Consider the following 9,388-nt stretch of genomic DNA (forward strand, 5'->3'; position numbering starts at 1 on the left):
AGAGGAACAAGAGCTACTCTGAACTGTTTTTAAAATTGTTCAACCTATTTACTAGACTCATTCATAATACAATCTAGTCCGTAAAGAATCGTCTTTAATTTGTGCGTACCGCAACTGACCACTTGTAATAGAATTGATCAACTAAGATTAGTTTAACACGTCTTAAAGTATCTATTCACTAACATGTCCCCCCTGAAGGAAAGTAGGCTACTGATTAATTAGTACTCCCTCCATCCCGCTTAAGATGACACGTTTTCCTTTTTAGTTTGTCTCAACTAAGATGACACATTTCCTTTTTTGGTAACTTTCTCTCTCCAATTAATACACTCAACCATTTTTTCTCACTCCTATTAAAATATCCATCTTTCTTATCTCTCTACTTTAATACTTACACCCACCTTCTCTATCTCTAATTAAACACTTTAACCAATTACTCCTAAAATCTCGTATCGGCTAAGCAATGTGTCATCTTAGCCGGGACAGAGGGAGTAAAACAAGTAAACACCCTGATCCACCCTTAAGCTATCCTCTCGACAGCTAGAGTTTCTAAACTACATCTGCTCCTTACTTCGAGTTAAAAAGACATGAGAATTAAGGTTACCTCATTATTCGAAAGTAGTGGGATAAATGATAAAACATGGATTTTGCATGTTTTTAAGGCCTTTAGGTGGAACTATTTTTGGAGATAATGTACAAATGTGAAAGCAATATTTTAAAAATCAGGTTGGATTAATTGGTCAGTTGTGAACCAGTAGGCAGTTCAGTTCGGTTCACTTCTATAAATCAATTACTCTATTTGTTCCATAATAGTGGATGCGTTTCTTTTCGGCACATTAATTAAGAAAATGATATTAAGTTAATTAAAGTAAAGGAAGAATAAAGTATAAAAAAAGGTAGAGAGATGAAGAGAGAATAAAGTAAAAGAGAATTAAGTAAGTTTGAAGAAATGTGTTGACTTTTACTATAAAGGGAATGACTCCACTACTGAATGACAAAATGTATCAGAATGACAAAATGGAAAAATGACTCCACTACTATAGAATGGAGGAAGTACATGTTATTTTGTTGTGTGTCGATAAAACCGGCTGATCGCTAGAAACATGTTTTTATATATATGTATAAAGGGTTATAATCAATGTCGAAATGCATAAGATATACTAATATTTTTATATATATATTATTCCCTCCGTCCCACAAAAGATGTCATATTTCCATTTTTGAAAAAAGTTCTCTATCATATGAATATAAAAGTTATATTTTCTCTCTCCATTTAACACACAAAACATAACCTCCTAAAATCTTGTGACGTCCCACAAGTGTGACATCTTTTGTAGGACGGAGGGAGTACTTAATAGTTATAGTTTATTATCTACTAAATATTAATATTTTTTATAGTATATTTAATTTATATACACTAATAATTGATATTAATTTTTTTAATCCAAACTAGCTAGCAGATTGTGCTTAATTATATATATAGCTAAAATATTAGTACTTCATAACATAAATTTTTTAATTAATATAAATTTTATCTATTTCTAAATATAAAATGTTAAATTTACTATTATCATTTTAATATTTAAATTTTTTTTATATTTGTATGTATAACTAATTATATAAAGTTTAATGCTTTTTTGATATATATTATTCATTATAATAATTGTATATTTCGAATAGTATAACTGTTCGACTAATGAATCAGTCAGGTTCAACCGCTTGAACTATGAAGCAGTAGATGCACATATTCGCTGACTGATCCAATTTTTAAAATAATAGGTAAGAGTAACATATTAGCTTAAACCCCCACTATACCAAACCAAATTCAATCATGAACGAATTTTATTAAACACCGTCTTTTCCAAGTCTTAATTCTGTGTACATCCAACCAAACTATGTCATTTGATTCGACTTCACAATAACACTATCATGTGTGTGTGTGTGCGCGCAAATATATCTTCATATATAGAGGGCCACCTTTCCCCTCTATCTATATCTCTATCTTCTCCCATCTCTCTCTCTCTCACACACAATGGTAAAGACCATGAGAAATATGTTTTCTAGTGAAGAAATGGAGGCATTGGTTGCTATATGTGACACATTTTTGCCCTCCATAGAAGTTCCTCAACATCACCAGCTTCAACAATCAATCCTTCATTTCTATCACACTTCAGCTTCCATGGCTGCAATTCCAACACATGTTAGTCTTATTCATTTGATTTCTATCTTACATTTCTTCAACAATTTTTGTAAACATCAACCATCTTTCACCAAATTGCTTAGTTTTGCTTTTATACTTTCTCTCTGTATTCGTTGGAGAGAGAATAATTGTACTAGTATCCATTAAATAAATTCTTTCAAATTCTAATAGCCAACTAATTGCATTAACTAAGATCTTGCTAAAGATCTTTATTAGTTATATATGCACATCTGTCTTTTTTGTGTAGGTAATTTTAAAATTATTATATTTTGGGGCATCTATGATGCTCTTGTGAACTGTAACATGAATAGCTTAAACTATTTAAGAGGCATCACAGTTTTTGTCCATTTTTCTATCATAAAAGTATATACTATATGGGAATTTTCTAACCATTCATATGAAAGAAATTCATTGAATTTGTCTTACAATCAATTGATAACAGAAGGAATAGTCAATATATAAGACTTCTATAGTGATTTTAGTTTTATTTTTATTTTGATATGGGATTGTGTTATATAATTATTTTTGTTTTATTTCTCAACATAGTCACTCAAAACCCTTCAAGGAAAATTTAGAGTGATTGGACGTTTTACTAATCCAGTTGGATTATCCCTCTATTAAATTGGATCAAATTTAAAGGTCAAATATATTGTTAGATTAGTCATTTCAGTTTTAATCCAAATATATAATTAAGCTAGTCTGATACTATGCTACAAATTCGTAAGATTTCATTATAAAACTAAATGGTGATAAAAATAACTAGTTTATAAGATTTTATAGTGGTTTTAGTTTTCTCTTACGCCCCTATAGAATAGTGTTATACTATATTTCATTTGTCAACCACACTAACCCCTATGTCCTCAAGTGCTTATAATGTTAATATACTATATTTTAACATATTAATTACTCCCTCCGTACCACAAAAATTGTCCCATTTTACTTTTATCATTTTTAGTAGTGGACCTCATATTCCACTAACTCATTCCTACTCACATTTTATTATAAAACTAATACTTTAAAAGTAGGATCCACATTCCACATTTTTTTCAACTCACCTTTCATAACATTTCTTAAAACCCGTGCTAGGTCAAAGTGGGACTATCTTTGTGGGACGGAGGGAGTACAAGATAACATTAGTACTATAGATCTAACATATTTTGTACGGTAGTTTTCAAGTTAATTCATAAATGGTATGTTAGATAATTACATTAAATTCTAAGTACATATATAATTTATATTTAATTATTGAATCGCAGGTAGCTGAGAAGATTAGAAAAGCGCAACATCCGAAGACGCCATTAGCAATATTGGCAATTAGATTGTTGGCAACGAGAATTGGGACATTAATTCTAAGTGGGAGAAAAAGTTTATCGCCTAATTTTCCATATTTGCTGAAATTTTCAGAGGTTTCATTGCATAAAAGAGAAGAAATTTTGCACTCATGGTCAGCCAGCTCTTTCACCCTCTTGCGAATCCTTTATGTGGCTCTCAAAATCTTCATTTTTCTAACATTTTTCACCCAGGTTATTTCCTCACCCTCTTCCATTATTAATCATTTAATTAATTTTTCAAAGTTTGAGGTGCATATATTGCGTTATATTCATTTATAATCAATTTTAGATCCTATATCGTGAGTGAATTTTATGGCTATAACAAGAATTAATTTTGTAAAAGTTGTGATTAGTCTTCTTTTAATGCTACCTAAATACTCCCTCCGTCTCAGTTTAGGAGTAAGATTTAGTTGTGACATGAGTATAAAAAGCGATGTTTAAAGAGTTAAGAAAATTTGAACATTATTTCGTATTCAAAGGGAATACTTCCTCCACCCCAAAAAGTTTATCACATATTTCCATTTTCGTCTGTTCAACAAATTTGTTAAATTTCACTTTTTATCATTTTTGATAGTGGACCTCATATTCCAATAATTTATTCTTACTCACATTTTATTTTAAAATTAATGTATAAAAATATGATCCACATTCCATTAATTTTTTCAACTCATTTTTTATTATATATTTTAAAATTCGTGGCAGATCGACAAAATTCATAGGAAGGAGGGAGTATGATTTACGCTGCTCTTAATTGTTATCCATAATTCAAAATGTTAGCATCTACTACTCTTGAAATTATTGCCAAATAAATGCTGCTCTTGTACACTTCTAAATTATTCTAATACTATTACTATTTTGTTTCAAAATGTAGTTGTCTACACTGACATAATTTGTCCCTATAAATTAAACTTAGTGCTAAAAACAATCTGATTGTAATGCAAAATCAAAAGGAGATCCTATTTGGGTCCAGCAGCCTTAAATGTGCCTTTATATTTATTGATTAAAATAGTTGATTAACTAGAATCCATAAGTCCATGTAGGTCCTTTTGACCACAAATGCAAGCATTGATAACTGAAAATTATTATCTCAACTAACAAACGCTCTATACTGACATAAATTAATCTGACAACGGATGTATTGGCATACTTATTGATGGGGCAAATTGTCACAAAAAAATAGGAATTTTGGTTTTGCTATTTAACAAATAATTAATAATATCATAATTTTGACATTTTTTCTCAATTATCCAATTACAAAGATGAGGTTTGGGTGGGGGTGGAATTTAGGCATGATTTGAAAGCCAAAATATTTAGTCTAATTCTACTATATTTTTATAATTCCTTTGTCCACGATTTAAAGTCCCATCTTTTCATTTCGAAATATGTTTGATTTAAAGTTTCATTTGTTTTTTTTTTCTAGTTTAGGCAAGTGTAGCTCACACATTCCACTAACTCATTTTTCCACTTGCTTTACAAAGTCAAACAATTTCTTAAAATCACGACGAGTTAAAATGAGACTGTAAATGTCGGACGGAAGGAGTGCTAAGATCAAATTGCTTGTATATAAATTGTGCAAAAAGATGGTGAATTTCAACATCAATATTATACTACTCCCTCCGTCCTAAGGTATTCCTTTTTAGTTTGTCCAAGGTAGTTGAGTCGTATTCCTTTTTAGTTTATTCCAAGGTAATTGAGTTATTTTGAGTTATTTCATTTTTTAGAATCTTCTCTCATTACTCCCTCCGTCCCAAGATAAGTGACTTGTATTCCTTTTTGGGGTGTCCCACTATAAGTGACTTATTTCTATTTTTAGCAAAAAGTCATCTCTCTTACTTTATTTTCCACCTACTTTATTCTCTCTTCTCTCCTCTACTTTCCCCTCTCTCATACTTTACTCTCTCCACTTTAACTTATTTAAACACCATTCCTTAAATCCCGTGCCCAAAAGAAGTAGGTCACTTATCTTGGGACAGAGGGAGTACTTTATTCCCTTTTCCTCCATTTTACTTTATTCACTTTCTTACTTTACTTTCTCCTCTTTAACTTTTAATACCATAATTTCTTAATTCTCGTGCCCAAAAGAAATGCCTTTACTATTCCCTCCGTCCGCCATTAGAGTCTCGGTCATTTTTGCGCACTCATTTATAAAAGTGATAAAAAATAGTTAGAGTGGCGAAATGGTAAAGTATGAGAGAGAATAACGTGGAGAAGCATCTTGTCAACATTATTCTCTCTTTTACTTTACCATTTTTTATCATTTTTATAAAACCAGTATACAAAAGTGACCGGGACTCTTAATGGCGGATGGAGGGAGTACCTTAGAAAATAAGAGTACTCCCTCCGTCCGCGAATATGAGTCCCGTTTTTCCATTTTAGTCTGTCTGCGAATATGAGTCCTTATTCACTTTTCCATGAATGGTAATAGGTTTCCACCTTCCACTAACTCATTCCACTTGCATTTCATTTAAAACTAATATATACAAGTGAGACACATATTCCACTAACTTTTTTCCATTCACTTTTCTTAACATTTCTTAAAATCCGTGCCACCAAGAAATGAGACTCCTAATGATGGACGGAGGGAGTACTACGTAATTTCCCCCTAAATCTATATTGAATATAATGTGAAAATTTGAATATAATTATCTATTTTTGAAAATTGCAAGTATTGATGATAATATAATCGAACATTCGTGGATTTTTTGGCAATTTGTCATTGTCAATATCTTAACATTTCTCATCAAATCATACAATCATTGCCATATTATTTCTAATTTAATTTTAAAAAACACGTTTCATGCATGTAAAGGTGAACGAGGCGAAAGAGAACCCGTCATGGAAAGCAATCGGCTACTGCGGGCCGGATCCAGCCTTCAAACCCGACCCAGAAAAGCCCAAATCCGAAGAGGAGCGATTCGGCCCTCTCCACAAACGCATCATCAGCTTCTCCCAATCAAAGCAAACAGCACTCCACCAGCTCCAAATCTCCGGCTTCCCAACCTCCCAATCGCCGCCGCAGATCGCCACCTTCAAGCAGCTAAACCCCTCCGTTGTGATCCGCTGCGACGCCGTCATCGTCGGATCCGGATCTGGAGGCGGCGTGGTGGCGGGAGTCCTCGCCAAAGCCGGCTACAAAGTACTGGTGCTCGAAAAAGGCAGCTACATCGCGAGAAGCAATCTCACGCTGATGGAAGGCGACGCCATGGATAAAATGTACCTGCAGCAAGGAATTCTCGCGTCGGAAGACATGGATGTGTTATTTCTCGCCGGATCTACTGTCGGCGGCGGATCGACGATCAATTGGTCGGCCTCGATTCGCACGCCGCCGCACGTGCGGAAGGAATGGAGCGAAAATCACAAATTGGCGCTTTTTGAGAGCAAAATCTACGATCGAGCTCTAGATGCTGTGTGTGAGAGGATGAATGTTCAATCGGAAATCGAGGAAGAAGGTATGCAGAACGAAGTTTTGAGAAGAGGCTGCGTGAATTTAGGCTATCCGACGGAGGACATTCCGAGGAACGCGGCGGCGGATCACTACTGCGGCTGGTGCTGCCTCGGCTGCAGAGACGGCCGGAAACGAGGCGCCGCCGAGACGTGGCTGGTTGATCTCGCCGAATCGAAATACGGCGCGATCCTCACCGATTGCGAGGCGATGAAGGTGATAACGGTTAAAAACGGCGGGAAAAAACGCGCCGCGGCTGCCGGAGTAGCGTTCCGATTCAAAACCGGTGATGGCAGAGAGGAAATTGGAGTAATTGAAGCGAGAGTGACGGTTGCCGCGTGCGGAGCGATCAGCACGCCGCCGCTGCTGCGGAGGAGCGGCTTGAAAAACCCTAACATCGGCCGGAATCTGCACGTGCACCCGGTGATGATGGGGTGGGGCCACTTCCCGGACTCGGAGAAACAGAGCTACGAGGGCGGAATCATGACTGTGATGTCAAAATTGGATGCATCCTCCGGCTACAGCGCTGTCATACAGACGCCGGCGCTGCACCCGGGGATGTTCTCCGCCCTCATGCCGTGGTCGTCCGGAGCGGACATGAAGGGCAGAATGGTCAAATTCTCCAAAACCGCTCATTTATTTGCGCTCGCGAGGGATAAAAGCTGCGGCGAGGTGAAATCGGAGAGCGAGATCAGCTACAGGATTGGCAAATTCGATGAGGAGAATATGAGGAAAGGGATGGAGAGGGTTTTGAGGATCCTGGCGGGGGCGGGGGCGGAAGAGATCGGGACGCATAGCCGGAGGGGGAGGGTGTTGAAGGTGAAGGAGGCGAGCGAGGAGGAGTTTGAGAGGTTTGTTAAGGAGGAGAGCGGGAGGAGGCCGGGGAATGAGTCGGCGCCGATGTGCTCGGCGCATCAGATGGGGAGCTGTAGGATGGGGGTGGAGCCGGGGGTGGGGGCGGTGGGGCCCACGGGGGAGACGTGGGAGGTGGAGGGGCTGTTTGTGGCGGATTCGAGCGTGTTTCCGACGGCGCTAGGGGTGAATCCTATGGTCACGGTTATGGCCATAGCTTATTGTACGGCGCAGTCGGTTCTTGAAGCTCTTGCCAACCCTTCAAAATAATCAATTGTCGTATACTCCCTCCGTCCCAGTTTACGAGTTAGAATTAGTTATGGCACGGGTTTTAAGAAATTGAAATGAGATGGTGAAGTGTGTAATAAATGAAGTGAGATGGTGTAGTGTGTAATAAATGAAGTGAGTTGGTGGAAAGTGAGATAAATTTGACTTTTTGGTTTTTCATTTTCTTTTTGGTTAATTTTTATGTAGATAATGACATTTGGGTGTAATTTTGATGAATAATGATGTAAAATTTTATGTCCAAATATGGAAGATTCAAAATGTGACTCTTTTATGGCAAAATGTGACTCTTAAACTGGAGTACTATATAAGTGTGAAGTTATTTATCTTTATAATAAAATGCAGTAAAAGTGGTTTATTTGATTTAGTTGTACTCCCTCCGTCCACGAATAAGAGTCCAGTTTTTCCATTTTAGTCCGTCCGTGAATAGGAGTCCCGGTTCACTTTTACCATAAATTGTAATAGGGTCCCACATTCCGCTAACTCATTCATCTCACATTTCGTTTAAAACTAATATATATAAGTGAAACTCTTATTCCACTAACTTTTTTCCATTCACTTTTCTTACAATTTCCTTAAACCCGTGTCGCCAAGAAATGAGACTCCTATTGACGGACGGAGGGAGTAGGTTCTATCCTAACAAGATATGTCTTGGAGAGAAAATAGGTTAATTCATGCGCCGCCCAATTTCAGCGAGTCACATACTGAGTTCCAACGAACCGCTGCAAAGCCTTTGATAGGGATGTCAATCGGGCCAGCCCGAATAGATTAATTGGGTGGGGGCTAATTGAGTTGAGATTTTACCAGGTCATAAATTTCCAACACTAACCCTAATCATTCGGGTTTCGGGCTAGCCCATCGAATTAATATAAATTATTATCTCTATCTTTTTAAACTTCACCATTCTCTATTTATAATAAACTATATATACAAAAAAAATTATATAGATCACAAGTAAAATCTAAAATGAATATTTATTTATAAATTATTTTTAATCACCAAGAATCTATCGTTCTTTACTATTATTAATACCAATAGTTAGGATTACAATTTCATTTTATATTTAGTATAAACTAAGAATTAAAAATGAAAATGCCTATATATAAATAATCACTAAACAATTTTTAAGCTACTATTTAAAATGCATATTTGGGGTTGGGGGAGGCATAATATATGGGATGACAGAAATTAGTGTGTATTGGTAACTTCCAAATACAGCATATATATATATATATAGGCAACTACTCAACAAATTCCTAAAAACTCTTTACCACTCTTCCC

At 36.0% G+C, this 9,388-nt stretch overlaps 1 protein-coding gene across 1 annotated transcript; it reads left to right on the forward strand.

Moving 5' to 3' along the window:
* Positions 1-1,919: 1,919 nt before the first annotated feature.
* LOC125219333 (long-chain-alcohol oxidase FAO4A-like) lies at positions 1,920-8,205 on the forward strand. The gene is made up of 3 exons (XM_048121281.1): positions 1,920-2,197; positions 3,454-3,720; positions 6,338-8,205. Exons 1-3 carry the CDS (start codon positions 2,030-2,032, stop codon positions 8,090-8,092), a joined length of 2,190 nt encoding a protein of 729 aa, XP_047977238.1. The 5' UTR covers positions 1,920-2,029; the 3' UTR covers positions 8,093-8,205.
* The last annotated feature ends 1,183 nt before the right edge of the window (positions 8,206-9,388 follow it).

This window comes from Salvia hispanica, chromosome 4 (assembly GCF_023119035.1).
Source record: "Salvia hispanica cultivar TCC Black 2014 chromosome 4, UniMelb_Shisp_WGS_1.0, whole genome shotgun sequence".
Lineage (NCBI taxonomy): Eukaryota > Viridiplantae > Streptophyta > Magnoliopsida > Lamiales > Lamiaceae > Salvia > Salvia hispanica.

Bases quoted from the DNA above. Each gene is read 5' to 3' on its own strand.
- LOC125219333 (XM_048121281.1), top strand. From the start codon at position 2,030: ATGGTAAAGACCATGAGAAATATGTTTTCTAGTGAAGAAATGGAGGCA. The intron at 2,198-3,453 runs GTTAGTCTTATT...ATTGAATCGCAG, and splicing joins TGGCTGCAATTCCAACACAT to GTAGCTGAGAAGATTAGAAA. The intron at 3,721-6,337 runs GTTATTTCCTCA...ATGCATGTAAAG, and splicing joins TTCTAACATTTTTCACCCAG to GTGAACGAGGCGAAAGAGAA.